The sequence below is a fragment of the Pieris napi genome, chromosome 6 (assembly GCF_905475465.1).
Source record: "Pieris napi chromosome 6, ilPieNapi1.2, whole genome shotgun sequence".
NCBI lineage: Eukaryota > Metazoa > Arthropoda > Insecta > Lepidoptera > Pieridae > Pieris > Pieris napi.
Genome location: NC_062239.1, coordinates 5,419,453 through 5,442,936, shown reverse-complemented (window position 1 = coordinate 5,442,936; position 23,484 = coordinate 5,419,453). Strand labels below are relative to the sequence as shown.

The following is a 23,484-nucleotide window of genomic DNA, read 5'->3' as shown; positions in this document are numbered from 1 at the left end:
GCGCGTACATAAGTACACGCACACTTTTTTTTTAATGTCACAATTATTTATTTCTCTAATTGCAGGTTGTTAGTATGAACACAAAAAATTGGAATCCTCTTATATATGGCTGCAAAGAACTTACAGAGTTAACATTTGTTTTCTGTCATAAGTTAAATATACCCATACATAAATGTTGGATTCCTCTCCCATCAATGCTCTCCAAATAGAATGTGTCGACCCCCCCCCTGTATTTACGTAAACAATTTTTAAGTGACCGCTTCTTCATCAAAGTCCTTCAATACTCTTCACATTCCATCTTGTCCAAATTACGTCGCTTATCTAATCTCACGATGCCAATCCTAGAAGCGGTTTTGTATGCTGAGTCCCACAACCTAAATAAAGTAACAATTTTTTCCGATTCTCGCAGCTTTTTACAGGCAATTCTTTCCATTCCATTCAGGTCTAAAAAAAACATAATACGATTCTAAAAATAAGAGAAGCTTTGTTTAGGTGTAGTAAAAAAGATATTCATATGTTTGTGGATACCTAGTCATTGTGGTATAGCGGGTAATGAAACTGCTGACTCTTGTGCAAAAGGTGCTATTTTCTTGTCAGAATCCCAACATCTCGGCCCACGACCTATCAGCTCTTGCGTACTCCCACCTTTTAAAATCCTGGACTATTGATTGGCAATCTTCTAAAGTAAAAACTGGCAGGCACTATGCTAATATTCAGTAATCAATCCCTTCTTCGCCGTGGTTTTTTAAATTTAAGTTTTTAAACAAAAAGGTCACGTCTATAATCTGCCGTCTTCGTATAGGGCACGCTTGTACTCCCGTTCATCTAGCCAAAATTAAAGACAGTTCTCTCTGTGAGTGTGGTATGGACGAGGGCTCGACAGACCATATATTTTTTAACTGTTCTTTAATTAATGACTCGTTATTTGACCCATCTTTCTCCAGATTTCCCTCGTCCATGTAACCTTAACTCCCTACTTTCCCTCCCATTCAGCTCGATCGTCAAAATTTTAGGGAAATTTATTTCTGTTAATAAATTAAAGTTATAAATAAGATTCCTCCCTCCATACCTTGTAGTAAAATGTTAACCTCTTGTATATATTATTAGATGTCTGTGTGTGTTGTATTTATTGTGATGTCATTTTTGTTTTGGGTAACTCTGCTTAGATAAAATTCAATCTATCAAAATTATCAAATCTATCCTCACTGTGTGAAGACTTAGAACGTGACATTGGCGGAATTGTGATTTACACAGATGTCGCTATTATAAATAAAGTGAAGTGAAGTAAATGTTGGATTACGAGTAAATAAAATTTTATTATTATATTTTGTTGATTTTGGGATAGTAAAAAAAATATGGTTGGCCTAAGATTACATCAGCATATCTTGTTCGAAAGACAGTATTGAACGTTCAATCCCTAGAGCGTTTGTAATTTATTATTTGCATGCAACCAAAAACTATTTTTAATAATGCCAAAGAACCTATAAGTTCTTACGCGCGTACATAAGTACAAGAACCCTTTTTTTACAAATAAAAGTAGCATGAAGACTCATGACGTACTTTTTGTAATACAATATACCTAATTAATTTGAGTTTTCAAGCGTATTATTTTAATTAATTTTCCAAAATATTTGCGCCTTAATAATAACAATAGGTGATACTATAAATAAGGCAAATTTTAACATACGAAATTCTTTATTTAAAAAAAACTGCATACATTGCTACAAATGAATGAATGACAATAAGGGATGATACAAAATTTACCAATTTTTCATATAAAATGGTGCTCATGAAACTATAAGATGGATTTAAATTATTACGAAACAATTTTTGCGATAAGTTAAATAATAAAATGCCTAAGAATCTGCCATTTGTCATTACGATCATATTACGCGGGCATGTTCATTCCATCTGAACAATTAGATCGCTCGTCGTAAGGGACATTTTTCCCTCTGCTAAGTCGAGTACCTGGCCAAAATCATTGATCGCTCATCTCTTTTTACCATTTTTATGACTTGTCTGACGCCATTTCGCATAAAAGTCACCAATAAACTCGATAGAAATGCCCGCTGCCTGTGCCGTTCCCAACAAACTAATTTCCTTATATTGTTCTTCATTATTTCCTTGTTCAGTACCAACTAGTAAAACAAGCAACGGAGCAGACTTTCCAGAGATTTCTGAATCACCATTTCCTCCTTGTTGCTTTTCATCATTAAAGTGATTGCAAAATTCTAAAATTTGCATAAAATTGTGTACAAAAGATGGCGCTTTTCGTGGGTATTTGATCAGTGGCATCGGTTTAGATTGACCTGGGCGTTGTGTTCTAAGAAATCGTGAACCACTCTTAAGTTGCATCTCGAGCCAGCGTATTGCATCGCGAGCGGCTGAACAATCTCGCTTTAGCTCGTCCAATTCTTGCAATACTGTAAATATAAAATAATTTAACCTCCGTAGCTATAAACATACTAACTTAAGATAGTGGTAGATATTTAGGTAAAGGGATTTTACATGTGTACGCTGTCGGGAATGAAAGATATATATATATACTAGCAGACCGGCCAAGCGTGGCTGTAGCTAAGGTTTTTGTTATATTACATAGTAGTAAACTTTTCAAGGGAAACGGTAGGATAACTTATGTGAAACGTTGGTACTTTTAACACAGCGCCATCTGTTAAAATTGTATCAAATAATAAACAAATATCTTGCAATAAAATAATATTGCGGGTATAAATTGAGATGTAAGCTATCCTATCTTTTAAGTTGGATCAAACTACACACGGTGTGCAAATTTGATTGATATCGGTTCGGTAGTTTAGGAGCCCATTGCGGACAAACAAGGTGACACGTAATTTATATATATTAAGATATATGCATCAAGGTTAAGATAAGCGTTAAATACTACCGTATGACAAACCACACTTGCTTCGTCTCGCCTCTGAATTAAATGTGGACAATAAAGTAACAAAACCAGAGGTCTAATAATGAAAAAATATTTTACTTACCGACACTGGGGATTAGAATTATAAAGTTACGAGTTCTGACGAGCTGTTTTACTCTACGGAGATGTTTATACAAAGCAGTCGTGTCAACGGCGAGAAGGGATGGCACTTCAGTTTGTCCTGTGCACTCTAATTCTCGTACTCTCGATGTTAGCCAAAGGTGGCCTAAACGGCGAAGAAGTCCACCCTCGTTTTTATCTCCCTATAATAGAAATATTGTTATTTTTTAAATAGTAAAAACTAGTTATTTATAATACAAAGTAGTAAAGTTAAATAATAGTAAGAGTAGTAAAGTTTTATATAACGCATATATTTTTATTTGCACTCAAATAAATTTGTATCTTCTTTTTAACTAAAAAGAATTATCTTTAAACACAAAACTAACTTCTACAATTAAACAAAGTTGAATATGTACTTAATATTAAATTTCATCTGTTCATTTCTGTTGAGAATTCTAATTACAACTTACTTGTTTATTAGAGCTATGCCATTCTCTGCTTCTTTTATGATTTAATTTGTGTGTAGTTTTTGGTGGGTATACTTTTTTAAGGTAAAAAATCTTCATTGTCTTGTTAAACTTAATCCTTGGCACAATCTTTGCTATCTGATTTCCAAAGTAAATGAAGTTTAATATTCTTATTATATTTTCGTCAAACTCTGTTAATTTTAATTTCTCCTTGAGTTGCCACTCTGTAGCATCTTTGTCAAATTTTCCAATGTTAGTTCCACGCAAGTTTATATCTTCAGGAAGAGGAATTGTTTTATAATCCAGCCTGAATTTTTTTGCTTTATTTTTAGCTTGTATAAGAATGTTACTGCTTTTGCTTAATAGGTCATTATTTTTATAGAAATAGTGTTGAAAGATGTTTAATAAGTTTACAACACATTGAAATAATGATTCTCCACTTTCTCCACATGATAGAATAAGATCTTTTTCAGTAAGCACCCAATCTTGTAGTAGTTTAAGACTTGGCAAGATATTGTCACCATGTAAAAAGTTGCTTATACCTTCTGAATCTAGAGCATTACTGAGTACTGCATTTTCTGGGGCAGTTTTGTTAATTCTTTCAGAATTGTCCACCATATCTGTGGTATTTTCATAAGAACCATTTACTTTCTCTTCAACTTTTTTCTCTAGATCTGAACCATCACTATTGTCTTCATCAGATGCATAGGTTGAATCAGAAATTGCATCTTCATCATCAGAGCATGTTAGGTCAGTTTCTTCTGAACTACTCTCAGAATTATCACTTAAATCTGAACTGTCTAATGAATTTGCTCTACGCCTACGCCTCCTCCTGGGTATATTTTTTTTATTTTTGCCATCTCCATTAATGAAAACTTCTTTATCATCATCAGAGCCAGTTTCTTTTAAATCTTCATAGTAAGTATCTTCACTTCCATTTGGCAATGGACATACTTCATGGTTATCCTGAGTTTCTATGTTGTCCAATCCATTCTCAGTTTTTTCTGGTTGATTTAATTTATATTTTGGTATGTAATTGTTGGCTGGGTTTTTAAATCCCAAGTTTTCTAATTGGTTATGTAATTTTTGTAAAGTCTGAGATAAAAATGCTAACGTAAATGCTTTGCATGCAAATGATTTGGCTTCATCACTTTCTTTCATCTTAGCTATAGTAAAAAGACATATTTTAACAATATGATGTATCATTGTCGAGTTAAGATAAGCTGGATTTGCATATTCTTCTTCCATTGCTTGCATGTACTCATTATAATTTTTATTTATATCAGGAAGATGAACTTTTGTAAAATCCATTGATAGTTTAAGCTGTTGCACAACATTGCTACATAGCTTTGGAATATTTTCATCGTCTTTAAGAAAGTACCACTTTTCAATTAAAGACAAAAAATTTGCCACTGTAATTTGAATATGTTCAGACTGTGTCATACTTTCGGATGGTGTTACCATGCAACAGAACTGGTTATTCTTTTCAAAGATTTTGTTTAAATTACCCATTGCCCCCTCAAAAGGTGTCAAACAACTTAGGCAGTGGATATAAGAACTGACAGAATCCAAATTATAGTTTTTTTCTAAATATAAATTGGCAAGTTGGTTAAATGGCATGCCTGAAGTGAGGTCTAATTGAGCTGCTTGAAGATAATAGCGAGCTGCGATAGATGCCCCACTTTTATTAAAAATTTCTACTTGATATCTACTCAAATCACCCAGGTATATTAAGCATGAGTACAGTATTGACTGATAAAGAATGTGGCTATCATGTTCAATAAGCTTGCTGTTTATATCATCTTGATATTCCTCATCATTATAGGAAGGAGCATAATCCAAATCTTTTAAATTAACCCTCATTTCTGCCTGAACTTTTGCTATAAAATTATGGAAGTGACCAATACCAGAGACAATATGCATGTCTAAATAATTGTCACAATCATGGTGGGTCTCATGCAGCTTTTTTGCACTATATATTGTATCATAGTATACTTTTCGCCAGACTAATTCCACTGATTTCTTTCCATAATTCAAGGGATCTAAAAAGAAAAGTTTTTCGCAGTTGTCTCTAAGCTTCTGCCGTTGGACTTCTATGTGGATGCTAAATAAATCCGCAATTACTTTACTGGCTGAGGTTGCTTCACCAAGACGTCGAGCAACATCTGTTACATACCTGAGAAAATATTTCTATTAGGTGTGCCGGCTTATTTAATAATTGAACTTTTAGTAGGTAGAAACTGAGTTCTGTGTCAGAAATAATTATTATTTAGAGCAGTAACTTTTAACAATAAAAGCAATTGTTTTGTGGTTTATTATTAGAGGTTATCAATATCTATAGGAAATCAATATTTATATTAAGAAAAAATAAGTACTATTATTATATTCGTACCTATATACTTTCTTTGCTTGTTCGCTACGCTCCAGATTTTTAATCACCAAATTATCATTGCAGTCGTTCTTCATTTTTCAAGTCATTGTTACATATAAACTTGTCAAGATGTTTTTAAAAACACTGATGGTGATGACGTTTTAGAGTAACACTCAATGTGTCCAGAGATCGTAATCAGAATCATTTCCGTGAGAGCATCTTAAAAAACATTTTTTTAAATATAAAAATAACTGCATAAAAGATGTTTCTAAAATCTAAATTATATTACGTTTTAATCCACATTTCCCTTTTCTTTTTTTTTTAAAGCAGTGGATACTATATAAAAAAGTTGAATGATTGCCGTCATAGACAAATCACACACATCCAAGTATAGGCTAATCCACAGATTATTAATTAATTAATATTTATAATTACGATACTATAATATATGCGCAGTAGCATCATGCGGGTGGCAGTTTCAATAACGTTTCAACTTTTGAAAGTTTCCGCCATTTACAAATTATGACTTAGTTTTTCAGCTGTACCACATTCGTAATATATTAAATCATAAATAACTGTAGTAACTTAAGTTTAACCCAGTCTTTAAATAAATTCAAATTGAAAGAAATATTAAGCAACAAGCATGTCCAAAACAATAATGCAGTTCTTTAATTATATAATATTAAGGTTAAAGAACTGCAATCTCAAATAAATAAACAACAGCAATGGAATAGGATGAACAACCTCGAGATTGCTGGGTTACCCTCGTATTTTGATCACTTAGGGATTATCATGACTTCCATATGTCCCATTTGTTTTTAATATACGGGAGTCACATTTTGTACTGTCTTGAATATGAGAGGAAGTGTGCTTTTATTATTTTTATACGGTTTCTATGCTTTTCTCATAACCTATGACCGTGAAATTAAAAATGACACATTGATTGGCCTAAAGGTCTAGATACCAGGCCATAAACTCAACAAAAAAAAAAAGACACATTGACATTTGGAATTATAGTCCTTTTCACGAAAGAAGTCCCCCAGACGCGGCGCTGCAATCGCATGACGTAATGTTGCCATTTATGAGTAAAAAATTTACCTATTTTATTTACATTTAGCAGATGTAATTTATCAAGTAATATTATTTTCTGCATACTTCGAAGAAACAATATTTCTGTTATGTAAAAAGTATATACATATTTATTTACTTATATTAGCGGTGTTCTACCTACTTACAGGGAAAAGTTGAGAAAATAGGGTAAAGACAATTTTTTATTCAGAGTTTTATTGCATAATTGTTGGGTTACAATTTTTTTCGAAGTACACACCGCTGTTATACCTTCGTTTGTAATTCTTGTTATAGTTATTTCTGACACACCTGCAATTAAATTATGAACAACTAAAAATAATAATAACTTTAAGTTTATAATGCTTATGTAATATATGTTTTAATTTCAGTTACCTAGTTTCATCACGTTATGTATTTGTTCAATTTTGTCGCAAAAACTAATTTATATCATAAAAGTCCCATCAATACAGCAAAAAATATTAAATGGCAACTCTAAAAAGTACCTTTTATGGCGGCAATTCTCTTCCGAACATTGTTTAGTTGTATTAAAACACCTTGATTCTTATGTTCCGCTTCACAGAACTCTTTCACCTTTAATATAATTTCTCGAGCCGAACTTTTTACAACTTTTGGCATTGTAATCAATATTTAAAATGCACTAAGCTAGTTAAAAATTCACAAAAATCTACCACAACAAACGAACTTGATAACATCGACGAATGACAACATTGCCGACCTGTCAAATTTAGTTCCAAAAATATCCGCGGGACTTCTTTCATGAAAAGCACTATACTGATTGAATAGCGAGAGACCATGGCGGGAAAAAAATTATTCATCGACTTGCTGAAGTTTTGAGGGATTGTTTGTTTATAGTTTTGTAATTATTATAATAGCACAATTATAGTTCTTGGTTGACATTTAAATTTAAAATATAGCAGTAAATCTATTACATACCAGTTTACCCAGTTCTTTTACCTTTTCTTAATGATTTCTTAATAGGAAAGTATTGAAAATGAAATTAATTTGTAAAATAGAAGTCGTAAATCGTGCCCACAATAATTTAAATATAAGATCAAATGGAAAATACATAAAATCAACATTAGCCCTAAGTAAAGAACCAAAAAATAGTACCGAGTACTGTATGTTTCATTTCTCCTCAGTAAATAAATCTGGTATTAAATACAAAGTGAAATGTATAAAACAAGTATTTGTGAAATGTTTAAACGAGGGTAAAATTACTATAAGATTTTCTGAGCCTCCACATGACTTGTGTGTCAAAAGTGAAGTATTACAGTTAAAGAGCTTTCTAAATTTGTTGAAGTCCTGCATTACGGGTAATGTGAAAAATTTAAAAGTTTCAAATTTGTCGTCAGTTGGTGTGACTGCATTAGACAATGCTCCTACCAAGTTAACTATATTGACTCGTAATGATATACCCTCAAAAGGATTTCCACGCACCTTAGAATCTCTTTATATGGCTGGATTAAAATTATGCAATTTCCGCCGAGATATACTCGTACTGCGCCGTTTAACTGTGCTTGATTTAAGCAACAATGAAATAGAAAAGATCCCTTATGAGTTTGGTGGGTAGTTTTTATTCACATATTTATGGAAGTAAAGGTAATCATACTTAAAACATTTTTTTGTATTGCAGCTAGAATGCCAAATTTAAATGAGTTATATTTAACTAATAATTCCCTAGGAACTCTTGAAAGTGTTGACTGGAGATGGTTGCTAGGACCTCAGGTAAGCAGTAATAGAAAACATTGAGAGCCTATCTACATATGCACACTTATACTTAGTTATAATTGTGCATTAGTAGATAGGTACAAGCTTATAACATGTGTAAACAAAACATGTTCAATAATTTTGTGTCAGTTAACTGTTTTAAAATAATACAGTCACGTAAAATATACTTAACAGTGTTTTTATATTGCAAAATTTTTATGTGAACTTAATTCAAAAAATTTTTAGTAATCACTTAAACTTGTTTTTTATGCATATTAATAACTTATTTTTTATTTTGGTTATTTTAAACCTGCCTAGATTATGAGTGCTGTATCACTGTCAACTTTCTATTCCCACAAAGCATAACATCAACAGATTGTTGTGATAATCTTCTATCAAATAATTTAAAATCTTATTAATTTTTTACCTATATTTTTCTAATAAATAGTATGCCTAAAAGATGTTTGTGCTGTTTGTAAATCTAAATTCTTTAAATAATATCTTATTTTTAATGAGGTTTTGAGTTTGACCAGTATGTACATCTACAATTGATAACTCTAAATCTAATTATGAGAATTTTGAGATATACATATATTATATATGGAAGAAGAACCTTTCCTTAACAACTGTATTTACTGGGATTTAATAGTAAAGTTCATAGGAAAGAAGTGTGTGTTTTTTAACATTGACCTTTATTGTATACAGATTACAAAGACATTAAAACTTCTAGATCTATGTGGTAATAAGCTGAAAGTTCTTCCAAGAAATATTTGGAAACTGCATAATTTAGTTACATTAAAATTGGACAACAATCTATTAGAGAGGCTCCCTGCATCGTTAGGACGAATGAGGAAGCTAAGGTAATTCTAATTTCTAACACCATTCTAAACAAAGTTGTATGCTTCAATAACACTTTAAGAGTATTTAAATTTTAAACTTTAATTATTTCTAACATCAAAATTTCTGCTAATTTTATCAAGGAATACTAATTAAACATTTGACTTAGGTTTGACAATGTGTACCTTTTAGAGTAAAGAACTTTGTATTCAATTAAGTATAGCGGCAGAGCAGTGTCAATACTTTAAACTATTTGCCTAATTTATAAACAGTTATGACTGATTATATCATAATAGGAGGGAAACTACTTAACTAAGTTACAATTGTTAATATTTCCAATGCATATCATATGACCATCTATGTAACTAAAGACATATTTCAGTTAAATCTATTATTAATTTGTGTAATATATCTGAAATCCATTATAATTAACTTATAAAACATTCATATAAACAAAATAACATTTTTCTTTACAGATACCTAACACTAAGTCATAACTATTTGCAGTACCTTCCGTGCAGTGTAATGCAATGCAGATTAGACCAATTAGACATATCACACAACAATTTACAAAACCCCGAAACACTTCAAAAACCAATTTCATTGCAGTGGGATTTCTGTGTTGGCAGGCTATTGGATATAGCAGCAAAAGTTGTGTTAAGGAATAATATGTATTATGCACCAAATGTAATTCCTTTTACCCTAGTTGAAACATTAGATGGTGCTAATACATGTGTTTGTGGCAAACCTGTTTTAAATAATGTGTTTTTAATCAAACAATTTGACTCGCGTGATTGCTTTAGTACTGTAACTGTAATTAATAATAATGTAAATAGTGCTATTAACTTTCAATGTTATTTTTGCTCATCCAAGTGTTTGAGAGTAAATAATTTTTAGTGGTGTTTCATTATCTGTATTATTAAATATTAAATTATTTCTTCTAACAATTCCTTTTTTTAACATATAGTTGTTACTTGCTTAATATATTTTATTTTTGAAAATCATAAAAATATAGAGATCTGTATATAATAAAATAAATGTAACTATGATATATAAATTTAGACACAAATTTAAACTTTTTTGTATTTGAAGATCTACATTAGAATAGTTAATAATGAAGTTTTCTTATATACATTCAAAATGTTATTAACTTTCTGAGATATAACAATAAAAATTGTACAATTCTATGCTGAATTTGATAAATAGAAGGGATTCTAAAGTTTTAGAAATTAGTCTAAATCTAATTTCCAACGTACATCTTGAATAACAGGAGCTATTCTGACACTAGGTTCTGAAACAAACAAAAATTTATTTAATTATTTGGCTCAGGGGAACAAAGAGCTTAGGGTGAACACTGAACAATATAAACTATAGATTAATTGACTCACGAATCCGAATATTTGACGTAACTCTCGTAAAGATATAAGTTTGGCTATAGAACTAGTTATTGATTCGATTTGAAAATCGCCTCAATGGCGCTGACAGCGATGCTGAACAGAACTTAAAAAATAGTCGAGATGTACATTCAACTGACACCAGAATGCCCTATAAAGTATTAATAATATTTCTTATTTCAATTGATTAGTCAGGTATTACCAAGATAATTAAATGAATTAAGCAATTATCTATTTATTTATACATAGGATATGAAGATCATATTAGGAAGTTGTCCAGTCCATAATGTCAAGTTTTTTTCTCATTGATTTTGTAAGACCAGCTCTCTGTAAGCCATAAGGCTATTCTGTGCATGTGTCGTCAACCATTCTACAGATTGCTGTACCACCGACACCCATAAAATTTCCTAATATTATTATTATTTATTTTTATGTCTGAAATAAATAAAGCCTCCACACGACGACGTAATAACCGTCTTATAAGTCATGTTAATCAAAAATGAAATTTTATTAATATATAAATCTGCAAGCAACACTTTACATAAGTTACTAACCTAAAGTTGCAATCCCTTGGCGTATAATGCTGCCCCCTGCTTGTTCAGCTGCTATTACTGCCATTGTCGCCTCTATGACAAAAGTGTCTGTCCAAATTTGATTGAAACTGTCTTTCATTTCTTGTAGCACTCTATCTAGGAGGTACTGTCAAAAAAACATGCGATTTTCAGAAAAATATATAATTAATTTTACTTAAATTAAAACAACACTTCACTTAGTATTTGTCTTTTTTTGACATAACTTTTACACATTTAAAGAAAACACTTTTTTACCGGATTGAAGTTATGTATTATTATAAATTTACAATTATTTTGCATAATACATAACTTCAATCTGGTAAAAAAGTGTTTTCTTTAAACACTTCACTTAATGTACCTGTAGTATCTTAGCTTCATCATCCTTATATAAGCTGCAAAGAGCTAAGTTTATTTCCCTGACCAACGGTCGTAATTCAAATGTAGCTGTGACCAGTGAATGTAGGGCCATCACCAAGGCTGTGTCTTCATATTGTGATCCTTCCTTCAATGAGGCAACTTTCCGTTCATGTTTCCTGCGGTTCTTGCTTGAGCGATAGGAGCGGCTAAAAGTTTAGTATTTATATAACAATGCAAAGAGACAAAATAACTTCTAAATTATGTTACAATATATTGAATTATACCCAGGAAAATATTGATTCTGATTATAAAAGTTGGTAACCAAAATATTATTGACTATACCTTGATCCAGTAGAAGAGCCAATAGTGCTTCCAACATCAGAATATAAGTCATAGTCACGATTATAGTAGGGAATATGTTCATTCCTGGGTGGAGCTTTGGATTTATTCTCCCGAACTACTTGTAAGCGATCTCTATAGTTCTTGAAATTTTTCAAATTTGTCTCTAATAGATCCTTTAAATTATTAAACTCTTCTATAACTGCTGGTTTAACATCTGTCTCTGAAAGTAAATAATTGTCATATATTAGCTTTGTTTTACTGTTTATTTTAAGTGTTGTGTAAATATTGAGTCAATTAATTATGAATAATTAAAAAGGGAAATCTAATGGAATTAAATTTGATTTCTCAAAGATTTTATCATGAAAAATTCCTTTTGTTTGTGTTCAGAAAAGTTTTTTTTCTTAGAAGTGAGAATACCTAAAAACGTGTGCATGTCAAAGCTATAACATAGTCGTATAGCAGACTTAAATTCTCCATTTTCCACAGCAAACTTTATAGTTTCTATTTCATTATCACCTAGCATCTCTAGAATCCTTAAAGCCTCACTATGACGCTTTTCTTGCTTTAGAGCTTCAACAAAATCCCTGAAAAGATGAGAACAAACTTAAGATACTTCTCGTGCAAATTAGAATTGGTACTTTAAACAGGTTTACAAAGTTTGTCAGGACTGTTTTTCTAACCTATAATTGTATTTGCCTTGAATAATAAAGTAATACTTTGAACATTACCTACCAACATATTGCTTTGAATTCATCTGTAGGTAAGTGTTGTACCAATTTTATAGCCAACTCCCATTCCATAACTTCTTTGTAACATTCTAAAGCCTTTTCTATATTATCAGCCCTTTCAAACATTATCCCAGATTCTAGGTATTGTTTTTTTAACTTTAAATATGCACCAAAATCATCACAAATCTGTTTATAAATATAATCACCTGGTGTTAACATTTTTAATGCATCTCTATACAAACTATGGTATTTTACAAATGTTTTTAATTCTTCATGTTTGCTTGGACCACATTTAATGAGACTATCAACGGCTAAGAGATACCTTTTTAAATTTTTGTTAATGGTAAACCTTTTGTAGTTTTCATCCATTGCATTCAATTCATTTAGCATAGGTATGTATTCTTTGGGATCCTTTTGAGATTTATTGGCTACTAATAGCACCAGATCAAAATCATACATTCCTAGGGCAACATCAAACAACTTATTAACATCAACAATATAAAGTAGGTACTTTAGAGCTTCATCTGAAGATACTGGCAGTTTAGAACCGTTAAATTCTAGGTTTTTTAGATCTTTAATAATGATTAGTGCGCTTTCTAAGTCTTGTATTGTGTTCTTTTTAACGAAGGTGGTTAGCAATGGCAGCACTCTAGCTAATTTGTCTGTTCCTGAATTAAGCCGCTCTCTTACAAGATCACAAATGAAATCCACTTTTTTGTCACAGTCCTTATTCTCCTCACTACAGATGTAGCTAGTTGCATACATAGTTTTGGTAACATCTTTGTTTTCTAGATCTGTCAGAAAGAGGCTGAGCCACGAGTTATTATTTATTATTTCCAAAAATTTATCAATATTATCGACAAAGAGTTGAGGATTATGATCATATATTAAATTAAGATTGATTCTTTGTTTCCTCATCAAATCAAATACTTCATAGTACTTAAGAGAATTCAAGTATTCACCAACAATTTTAAGTGAAAGGGGCCTTGGTTCAATAACTTCCAGGTTACCTCGAGGCATTTGTAGCACTGTCCTTGTGTCATTAGGGACGACTACAACAATTTTTGACCCGCATTCCACTCTTCTTTTATAAACATCGGGAGATTCTGTATCATCATAATCAATTACTGCTCCCAGGCCATCTTGAGTCAGTTTGGTGCATAGCATAAAATTTTTTTTTGATGTTATGAGAAAGTAATCAGTGTGAACAAAAATTGATCCAACATTGTTCATTATGACTCTGTCCTGAAGATATAAAAGCCCCTTATGTGTTAGACCTACAAAGTAGCCTAGGTCTCCAATGGGCAAAACACAGAATTTTGGACATGCGACTGGGAATGATTCAGCTAGTTCCTCTAAGCCTTCAGAATTATATTCCATAACTTTACCAGTTTCAAGGTGAAAGTATAGCTTAGGTATCAGTGGATGGGAATGAATTCGTACAACAGCTGCAGGTAAGCTTTTAGAATAAATCTCTTCTAATCCATTTTCCAATATTGTAAATAATAACAATTTATAATTACTATCATCATCCAATTGAATAACAGCTAAAACATTTTGTTTCCACCAGTACCAATTATAATATTGAAATGGAAATTCAAATGTATTTAAACATATAGTTTTAGTAACCACATACTTGAGTGGCTTCTTCTGAATTTGTTGGTAGAATGTCAACATGTTGGCAGAACAAATAAAAAAAGAGTTGAAGTCAGAATCATCACAAGGTTCCATGAGAAACTGCACTGAGTCTATAAAAGTATCTGTCTCAATTTCTAAATTCGCCATAGGGGGTGGTACTACTGATTGACGGAATGAAGACACTAATAGTTTTTTTCCATCAATAACTGACACTATTGCATCATCTTTTATACATTTTCCAGTACTGTGGTCAACATCCCAAACCCATGAATATGTATAGTAACATCCATTTTTGAACAGAATATGGAGTGTTTTGTTGTGTGTAGTATCAAAACCATTATCCCACATAATCTGGCTTAATTTACTATGACCACTAAATGTAAGTGTCTGCTTGAGGTACCAGTGATAGTTGCTACTTGTGAATAATAGAACTTTAGGAGAACGATCCTTCAAGTCCTTACAAACTAAAGTCAAAATCTCTGAATCTTGGCTCCACAAAACTTTTTGTACTTCTATATTTTCAATTTCAGGTATTTCAAATTCTCCATGTTTCAAACCGTTTTTTTCAAAGAATGTAACAACATATTTATCTGAGAGTCTCTGCGTTGTTGCAATAGTGTTGCCACTGGGACGCCACCCCAAGTTTGCTTCAAGACCCTGCTGTCTCTCGCTGGTGTAGAGCAACTTTCCTCCACGATCAAAAACTTTAAAGCGTCTTATTCCTTCCATTGTAAATCCAACAGCAAACAAGCGTCCATGATATTTCCAAGATATTAATACTTGATTATTAATCAATGCATGTTTATCTGTAAAATAAATATAAATGATATGAATCTGATAAATAATAATAAATAAACTTAAATTATGTTAATGTTTAATATTAAAGATTCTAAATTAAAATATTACCAACAAAGAAGTCGCTTTTGGCTTTTGCAGCATGTTTGCCTTCTGAGCCATGGAATTGAGTTTCTTTCTTTCCCCATCCAACAGTTATAAATTCTTTTGCACCAAATTCTTCTGTTAGCAGGTCCACATGATTCACTACGTCATATGTGCATGACATTACCATAACCCTGTAGTCCTTTGTTACTAAAGCCAATGTCTCTTGATCGTGACTCCATTCAAATGCCTTGAACATTAGAGTTTAAAAGTAACTTATTTTGTTTATGTTCACATATGTAGTTTTACCTTGTTACTATTAATACTTAGTATGTAAAGGTTATTTAACTGAAACTATTCAGAAACTTAAAGCTATCGCTTTATTAACACTTAAGTTACAAATACAAAAACTCTTACCAAGATCCCATCTTCACAGATACCTTTTAATTCAAGATCAGCACCAGTTTCAGTCATTCCAAATATTTCCCCATTTGATAGCCCAATGCTCAGGGTGTTTACCAAACTCAGATAAGTTGCATTGACTGGCGCGTTACGGAGTGAGGATATCTCAGAAAGGTCTTTAGACCATTTTAACCTTCCATTTTTAGTAAAACATCGGACAATAAGGTTATGTGTGCATATAAATAATTCTCCGGCAGGGCATGCTCCATGACGACCATAGCAGGCGCATGATATTTCATCACTTAAATAATCAAGTTTTCTCGCGGAAGTTCGCCAAAGTTGTAAATTCCGCATTTTCTTTGTAAAACTTGATTGAGTTCCTCTAACACAACATGAAAGCAACAAGTTAAAAAAACACACCCTTCCACAATGAAAGCATGAAAATTTTGCTAATCAATAAAAGTGAAGTCACAGAATATGCTAGTATATGAGTTCACATTTCACAACTGCTTAAAATTTGAACTATCTATGATTTAAACCACAGACTACCCTCTGAAAAACATTTTAAATTAATTTTTCATCATTGGAAACCCATCGCTCAGGTACAAATTCTGGATTTAGGTTTTTATGGTGTCAATATTAATAAAATTATTTAAGCACTCTTCAAAATTATTGATAATGTGTATATTTTTAATATGTCACTTACCTATCTTGTATGCGTAGAATGTAATGAAGAATGACTGCTTTAGCAGGAATAATAATAATAATAGATATAGGTCACACAGCGGCACCACCGAAGACGACCCACTTATAGATCATGTCCAAACTGCAATCGATTCCCTTTTATCTCTATCACCTGCTGAAGTCGTTATACTCGGCGATTTTAATGCCCATCATTCTGAGTGTTTGAACTCTCGTACGACAGACTATTCGGGAAGAGGCTTTCATGATTTCGCTCTTGCATGTGGTTTAAATAAACTGGTCACAATGACTACGCGAATATCAGAACTAGCTGACTTTCGCTATCTTATGCTGACTTCTCACCCAGACTTCTACGAAGTTACTGTGGATGCTCCGATAACTGCCTGGTGGTGGTACCGTAGTGCCTACTAAGCTAAGATCCCGCCCGCATTTTTAGCATGCCGTCGTGTCTGGCACTGCAAATCGGCTGATTGGGATGACTTGCGTCATTTCTTTGCAGCATGACCCATGGTCACAAGTCTGTTTCAAGGGTAGTAATCCTGATACCATCGATGAGTGTATCGTCGATGTGGTAAATGGTAATACAAGCTATGAAACTGTATATCCCATAATGTGTGGTTCCATTCGTGGGAAATCTCAGCTATGGTTTGGTCATTCTTGCAAAGAGGCTTCCCGTTTTAGATAGATATAAAACCTATATAGGTTACGCAACGGCTATAAAGGATGCCGATGTAGCTCTGTATAAAAGAAACTTAACGCGGCCTTCCAAAGCCTTAACCGAGAAATTTTGAGGTCATAATCGACGATATGAGGTCAAAATCATAAAACATATACATTTGGTAAGGCCGTTTTATTTATTTTTATTTGTAACTTATTCCAGATCGGCAAAATACTGTAATAAATATGTGACAGGTGATGAAGCTATTGTGTACGTTCAAGTAAAAAAGTTATGTGTGTACGGTCTAATGTAGAATCACGAATCACTTTGGTACATTTGGTGTAACACGTCAAGCACCAGGAAGTTCAGTAAAATTTTATTTTTTTTGAAATTATGTATACTGTGAAAAACGAGATGTTGAAAAGTCTATTCATTACTTATTTAATCATTTCAAAAAATCGTCGTCGAAAGTTATATGTCATTTTGTAAGAACGAAATGACGGAATCAAGATGTCTTGGAAAAAATGGTATTTTTTTAAAGAATGAGTGGCCTTTAGCTTTTATCCATTTCTTTCGCATTTGGACGTCCTTTAGAACGATAAAAAAACAATTTGTCAGGCTCATTGCGGGTTTTATTTGCACATTTCGGCACATCATATGATTTCATAATAATTATAATTTTTAATGAAACGTAACGAAGGGTGTTGTGAGATGACGTAACACCATCGGAATCTAATTGTCGTATCAAAGTACTTTGTATCGTATAGTATCTTTCACTTATATTTTTTATTTTTGAGGGAAAATAGGGTTTGTATTCAAAATTAGTTAACATTCTTAATTGCTGAAAAGCTCGCGAAAATGGTCACCTTTTGGTCATTAGCAAAATCAACTCAGGGAAACTTTTTCCAGTCATCAGATCACTCGATGGTTCACTCAGCGAAAGAGAAAGCAGAGCTCCTTTGAGTTGTAACTCCACGCTTGATGACTTACAAGGACCTTACCCCCTACTATTGCGCATAGCGGGTTTTCAATGCCAGAATTCGATTCGAACAAACTGGTGTGCGGAAGGCTTTTTATCCCCCGATTTACTTACCGACAAGTCGAATAGCCCTGACGACCTCTTTCGTCGATCGTACTTAAGACATGTGCTTCCGAGTTGACTTAGGCGCTCAAGCGGCTCTTTCAACTGTCGTACTCTTCGGGCGTAGTTCCAAGTTCATAGAAGACTGCCCATATTCACCCCATTCCTACAAAAGGACCGCTCGGACCCATCCAGCTACAGACCTATCGCAATAACTTCTTTATTTTTAAGCTAATTGGGTGTATTATCAATAGGCAGCACTTGCGATATCCGGAGGAGAACCAGCTAATTATTGATCGTCAGCATGGCTATCGCCTAGGTCATTCGGCTGGTCATCTTTTTGCCTGTCTGACTCTAGTGGGCCAAGCTGTGGAAAGTAAACCCACTTGGTGCAAGGACATCACTGAGATTTTCTTTAACACCTTATTCCATATTGTAATTTGATTATGAACGCGAAAAGATATGTGCAATGGCGCAAAATCAAAAGAAGTTTTTAAAATAATATACGTGTTCCAAATTCAAAATAATTAAAAAGTTGATAAACAGAAAAGTTTTTAGACTTGTTATAGAAATGTTGAATGCATCAAAAGGAGATAAAGCGTTTGTCAAGTAAATCACATCCCTTAATTAAAAGTTTTGTTGTTTCTATACTTACTGATTATTTTAAGATTGTTTCTCATTTCAAGGGCATACATAAGGATACATAATATCTACTCTTTTAAATTACATTTATAACTGAAATTATTCACTAAAATTAAAACCAATCAACTTAATAGTTACATATTTTATTATCTACATACATATATGTTTTTAAGACTAAAGATTTTCACACTTCAGGATAGTATGTGGTTTCAAACTTCTTCCTAGCTTTTGGATATGGCCTCAAAACTTTGGGTATATATGGAGGTAGATGTTCATCTAATCTGCGTTTGTATGGATTAACACCTAATTCAAATGGCCTTCTCTTAGCTTCAAAGAAACGGGTTTTGTGTTTAATTTTGTAAATATTTTCCCAAAGATATACTTCCGGTAGTAAATTATGTTTGGGACGATTAGAAACTAAATGTTTATATCTATCCTCAAGCCAACAACGTCTATTATCATCTTCTATATCAGCTACAACCTGTTGATCCTTACCAAGATAGGGTTTCATTTCATGTTCACGAGCTTCTGGCATATTTAGATAAAACTGAACTAGCATTTTTAAAACATCTAGGTTAAGCCCTTTTACTTGACTATTTTCAATAGTTTCGAATAATTTCATTGGTGCAGTACCAAAACAAATGTTGTGTTTCAAGTTGTTGTCAATCGTATCAATATTCATGGTAATTGTATTTAGTTGGTATGCATAGAGTGATATTAAGTGTCCATTGGTAATAACTGTTTGAGTGGATAATGGATATGTTATGTCATTGTATGTTGTAAATCCTTGGTAGTTAGCCTGAGCTAATAACCAACCGAAACTGGCTACTATAGCTTGGCAATGTAAGGCCTCTAAATTATCCTGTGGTCCATATGATTCCTTTCGATTTAAAATGTGTCCTCTACCATGAAATGAGAGGAGTCCAAATTCATCTAGATCACCTGGCCAAAATCCTAAAACAAGTTTAATGTAAAAAAAAAACTTGTAACCTTATTTATATTACTAAAAATATTATGTGCAACAGATTTACCTAAATAAATAAAAAAATATCTACTTAATTAAATTCTAGGTGTTTTATTGGTAACATTATATGCAGACAATGTCTGTCCCTTGTCTGGATATTTTTTTAAAGTTATACTTCTTTAGGCGCGTTTTAAAAATTGATGAGAGTGAAATTTTTGATGCGCGCGCACCGTGACACAAAATTAACAGTATGAAGTTGCCCACGGAAGATGCTACGGCATTGGACATAACTTGAAAACGACATTCGAATAATAATAGAATTTATGTTACACTTAATGTAAGAGAATAATACTTATTTATTTAATTTTTCAAATGTAAACTGAACTTTATTGACTATAATGACTCCTTTTCCAGTCTTTGATTATTTAATTGTAATTAATTATTTGCATGCAATCAAAAACTATTATTAATAATGCCAAAGAAGTATAACTTCATACGCGTGTACATAGCTACAGGCACCCTTATTTTTTTAGTTGACTCAATAGTAATTTTCATAAAAACATTTACTTGATTGTCTTGCAAGATCAGACTATATTAACTTACATATCGACGCAAGAAAACGTAATTGCGTAAGCATCAAAAACACAAAAATACATAAATTACATAAATTTCATCAGGAAAACATTCTGTCGATTTCCTAACTAATCTTATACCAGGAAACTTATATTTTTGCGACGAACAAAAAAATCACTTAAGCTATAGCTATAGCTTTTATAACAAAACTTGTATGTTTTTTGCTTTAAATCTACCAAAAATGAGTATTTTTGATTAATTTGTTGCTAACGCCATTCTTGCGTTCAGAAAAACAAAACAGAGGCTTCACTATTCAGACTGAATGAGATTTTTTGATGAATGTATGAGGTCAAAAACTCTACAAGTAATTCAAAAGGATATTTTTATAGCTAATACGTCCTTCTATATAATAGCTATAAAAATAAATATATATATTTTTTAATCGTGTTCCTTGCATGTAAAGTATTGAAAAGGTTTTTTGGCAGTGGTTTGTCTGGTTGTTTTATTGTGTTGATGGGACCAAAAAGGGTTTAGCAATTTGCCTAATAGATAACTCTATTAAAATAGTGGTCTATATTTAAATTTGACTAAAACTTTGTTTCTTACATGAATATTTTCTTGGATTATATACAACTAATTGGAATACTTATATATAAACATATATACATATTATTTGATCATCATAACAGCAACATACCTGGTATGTTTGTTCCATGTCTAAACTCTACGTTATAACCAACACTCTCAGGTAAGTAAGAAAACTTTTCAACTTTAAATTCAGGGTTTGTTGCCTCACTGTATGGAACAAATGGCTTCAATGGAAGGTGATTTCGAACTGTTAAAAATGGTGTTCCTAAAAAACAAGATTTTTTTACTGCATTAAATAAATATACATACATATTATTGTATGTCATATGAATATAGTTCCGTAACAAGCTGTATATCGCATAAACTTATCAAAATGTATCAATTTCCATAATGTGAGGTTACTTGGGTTAAAATCATTCAAAGATACATCCTAATTATGCCTCAATGGCATTACAACAACCCCATAGTTACATCTGGCATTTATTAGTCCATTGCTACCAGAATTAAGTGATTTGTACAGTTAAAATCAATTTTTATAAAGCAATATTTTCCAAAAAAGGAATCAAGCAAAACAATATGAAAATTCACTAGTACAAACTTCTATGTATTAATGTTGACTGTCCTATTTAGCATGGCAGACTTGTAATTTTTATGATTATTTGATTCTAGTTGTAATTGCACCTCAACTACTACTCCTTGGTCTTTTTTTTAATAAATACTATATTTAGCATTTCTACTTAACAAATAAACTGTATTCTAGTTAGTTTTTGCTAGATAGAAATAGTTTTTGTTACATGATTATCAACAGCTACCTTTATATTGTACTGGCCGGTCAATTGGTTCATACAATCGATCTTTTAGGGGAGCATATTGTTTTCTCCAATTCACAACATTATCTGGAACATTAGAACCTCCCATAAACCAAAATGCTTCATGTCTTGGATCATAATCAATCTGAAATGATGCAATTTTAACCTATACAAATATAGCTTAGAGGTTTAGTCTATCTTTGGTTTGTACCATATTTCAATAGTCCCAATATAAATGGGCGATCAAGTTTTTTTTCATAGATAAAGTAGCTAGCTACGAAACCTTAAACTAATTCAAGTAAACTGTTACTTCACAAGAAAATAAAAGAGGAATTTACCTGTGATGGTAAAATGTGAGGCACTTTATCTGCAGCATTGTTAGTTATAATCCTGTTTATTTGTCTTACAATATTTTTTGCTAGATTATCTTCCTTTTGTGACTCTTCCAACTGGCAATCATCACTCCTCCTATGATATCAATGACAATTTCACATCTTAATAATACAGTGCATAGTTACCACTTACTAACTGAATCTTAAAGATTTAACATAATCCTTACCTAATACTGAGGTTTTCCATAACAATACAGTCTTCAACTTGAGATTTGATTTCATTAACAATTGAGTCTGCTAATTCTGAAGTCTCACTGTATGTGGTAGGAAGTGATTCAATCGATTTGAAATGAGTTCTTGTATAAAACTGGACAAGAGGCATAGCATTGTACGGGAAACGATCATCTCCTAACATAATACATGGCCATCCATAATAACGAGGCATATTTAGAGCAATTTGCTTTTCTTCAACTGTGTTAATCTTTTTAATTTTTTCATATACTGCTTGTCTTTTTCGCAATTTTCTTGCTTGTAAAGACATGTCTTGAATTTGAGGATAGTTTGGGGTTTCAGTATACTCATTTTCCTCAGTTAAGGCCACTTGAGCATACCTACGTATACTTAATTGTTTTGCTTTGGTAAAAACTCTCTGTGCTCTCACAGAAAGCATCTTGATAATATTTTATTATAACTTATATACTATTTAATTTAAATTATAATCAACAATCTTGAAGGTTCTACATTAGTACAATAATTCAATAGTTTACTGTGATTGCTTTGATTTACCCAGCCTATGAAGATTTCGTTGTATGTACCTATAATGTTATAACCAAAAAATTAAAATGATATGTAACATTACTATACAGTCTAGTTTAGTATATAATAACTCTTATTTCTTAACCTTAGACGCATGTGCGTTTTTGCTTGGTTTCTCAACTCATTTAAGAATTAAGATTTATCAAATGAAGTTGGTTAACTGTTAACTGTTAAGTCAGAAATTCCATTGACCATTGGTCAAGTCATAATGACAACGTCATTTGAAACTGTTATAGTTTGTAAAAACCACAGTAAAATTTACAAAAACATAGTAATAAACTAGGCTGTATGTTTTAGGGCAAAATATTCAATAAAAAAAAAATATTGGTTGTTTGTAAAGTAGGTTTACGATCGAGATGTTTACGTGATAACGTCTTATTGGTGATATAAGTTTTTGGGAAGTAAGGAATTAATGAAGATAACAATTTTTTCAAATTTTAAATTACATCTATCGTTTTATTCACACTTTTGATGATAAATTTCGGGTGTAAAATGACAAGTTTACTTATTCGACTATGATATACATTTTTCTTCATAC

General features: G+C 32.0%; 4 protein-coding genes across 7 annotated transcripts; 1 reads left to right on the top strand and 3 right to left on the bottom strand.

Annotated features, from left to right (window-relative positions):
* Nucleotides 1–1,676: 1,676 nt before the first annotated feature.
* On the bottom strand, nucleotides 1,677–6,177 carry LOC125050161 (nonsense-mediated mRNA decay factor SMG5). Of its 2 annotated transcripts, XM_047649791.1 has the most exons (5): nucleotides 6,126–6,174; nucleotides 5,858–6,055; nucleotides 3,469–5,641; nucleotides 3,003–3,201; nucleotides 1,677–2,423 (listed from the first exon to the last, which is right to left on the bottom strand). In XM_047649791.1, the coding sequence occupies exons 2-5, from the start codon at nucleotides 5,929–5,931 to the stop codon at nucleotides 1,990–1,992; spliced, it is 2,880 nt and encodes a 959-aa protein (XP_047505747.1). In that variant the 5' UTR covers nucleotides 5,932–6,055; nucleotides 6,126–6,174; the 3' UTR covers nucleotides 1,677–1,989. The 2 variants fall into 2 exon arrangements, with proteins under 2 accessions (XP_047505747.1, XP_047505746.1); XM_047649790.1 differs by having other exon boundaries at nucleotides 5,858–6,177.
* Nucleotides 6,178–7,700: 1,523 nt separating this feature from the next.
* LOC125050171 (leucine-rich repeat protein 1) lies at nucleotides 7,701–10,416 on the top strand. 2 transcript variants are annotated; one of them, XM_047649812.1, is made up of 4 exons: nucleotides 7,702–8,487; nucleotides 8,559–8,650; nucleotides 9,338–9,492; nucleotides 9,946–10,416. In XM_047649812.1, the coding sequence occupies exons 1-4, from the start codon at nucleotides 7,917–7,919 to the stop codon at nucleotides 10,364–10,366; spliced, it is 1,239 nt and encodes a 412-aa protein (XP_047505768.1). In that variant the 5' UTR covers nucleotides 7,702–7,916; the 3' UTR covers nucleotides 10,367–10,416. The 2 variants fall into 2 exon arrangements, with proteins under 2 accessions (XP_047505769.1, XP_047505768.1); XM_047649813.1 differs by lacking the exon at nucleotides 9,946–10,416 and having other exon boundaries at nucleotides 7,701–8,487; nucleotides 9,338–9,755.
* A 97-nt stretch (nucleotides 10,417–10,513) lies between these two features.
* LOC125050170 (putative elongator complex protein 1) lies at nucleotides 10,514–16,282 on the bottom strand. Its single transcript, XM_047649811.1, has 8 exons — nucleotides 15,797–16,282; nucleotides 15,407–15,629; nucleotides 12,867–15,306; nucleotides 12,552–12,718; nucleotides 12,135–12,354; nucleotides 11,794–11,998; nucleotides 11,418–11,562; nucleotides 10,514–10,760 (listed from the first exon to the last, which is right to left on the bottom strand). The coding sequence occupies exons 1-8, from the start codon at nucleotides 16,133–16,135 to the stop codon at nucleotides 10,699–10,701; spliced, it is 3,801 nt and encodes a 1,266-aa protein (XP_047505767.1). The 5' UTR covers nucleotides 16,136–16,282; the 3' UTR covers nucleotides 10,514–10,698.
* A 2,712-nt stretch (nucleotides 16,283–18,994) lies between these two features.
* Nucleotides 18,995–23,136, bottom strand: LOC125050274 (28S ribosomal protein S30, mitochondrial). 2 transcript variants are annotated; one of them, XM_047650002.1, is made up of 6 exons: nucleotides 23,032–23,136; nucleotides 22,358–22,945; nucleotides 22,137–22,266; nucleotides 21,802–21,943; nucleotides 21,099–21,254; nucleotides 18,995–19,818 (listed from the first exon to the last, which is right to left on the bottom strand). In XM_047650002.1, the coding sequence occupies exons 2-6, from the start codon at nucleotides 22,798–22,800 to the stop codon at nucleotides 19,049–19,051; spliced, it is 1,641 nt and encodes a 546-aa protein (XP_047505958.1). In that variant the 5' UTR covers nucleotides 22,801–22,945; nucleotides 23,032–23,136; the 3' UTR covers nucleotides 18,995–19,048. The 2 variants fall into 2 exon arrangements, with proteins under 2 accessions (XP_047505958.1, XP_047505957.1); XM_047650001.1 differs by lacking the exon at nucleotides 23,032–23,136 and having other exon boundaries at nucleotides 22,358–23,002.
* Nucleotides 23,137–23,484: the final 348 nt, after the last annotated feature.

Coding starts and splice junctions, on each gene's coding strand:
- LOC125050161 (XM_047649790.1), bottom strand. CDS start 5,931: ATGAAGAACGACTGCAATGATAATTTGGTGATTAAAAATCTGGAGCGT. Junction 5,642..5,857: donor CAAGCAAAGAAAGTATATAG/GTACGAATATAA, acceptor ATATTTTCTCAG/GTATGTAACAGATGTTGCTC. Junction 2,424..3,002: donor AATTCTAATCCCCAGTGTCG/GTAAGTAAAATA, acceptor TTATATTTACAG/TATTGCAAGAATTGGACGAG.
- LOC125050171 (XM_047649812.1), top strand. CDS start 7,917: ATGAAATTAATTTGTAAAATAGAAGTCGTAAATCGTGCCCACAATAAT. Junction 8,488..8,558: donor AAAGATCCCTTATGAGTTTG/GTGGGTAGTTTT, acceptor TTTGTATTGCAG/CTAGAATGCCAAATTTAAAT. Junction 8,651..9,337: donor GATGGTTGCTAGGACCTCAG/GTAAGCAGTAAT, acceptor TATTGTATACAG/ATTACAAAGACATTAAAACT.
- LOC125050170 (XM_047649811.1), bottom strand. CDS start 16,135: ATGCGGAATTTACAACTTTGGCGAACTTCCGCGAGAAAACTTGATTAT. Junction 15,630..15,796: donor TCTGTGAAGATGGGATCTTG/GTAAGAGTTTTT, acceptor CTAATGTTCAAG/GCATTTGAATGGAGTCACGA. Junction 12,719..12,866: donor GAATTCAAAGCAATATGTTG/GTAGGTAATGTT, acceptor TCATCTTTTCAG/GGATTTTGTTGAAGCTCTAA.
- LOC125050274 (XM_047650002.1), bottom strand. CDS start 22,800: ATGCTTTCTGTGAGAGCACAGAGAGTTTTTACCAAAGCAAAACAATTA. Junction 22,267..22,357: donor ATGGAAAACCTCAGTATTAG/GTAAGGATTATG, acceptor TTGATATCATAG/GAGGAGTGATGATTGCCAGT. Junction 21,255..21,801: donor CCGGCCAGTACAATATAAAG/GTAGCTGTTGAT, acceptor CTTGTTTTTTAG/GAACACCATTTTTAACAGTT.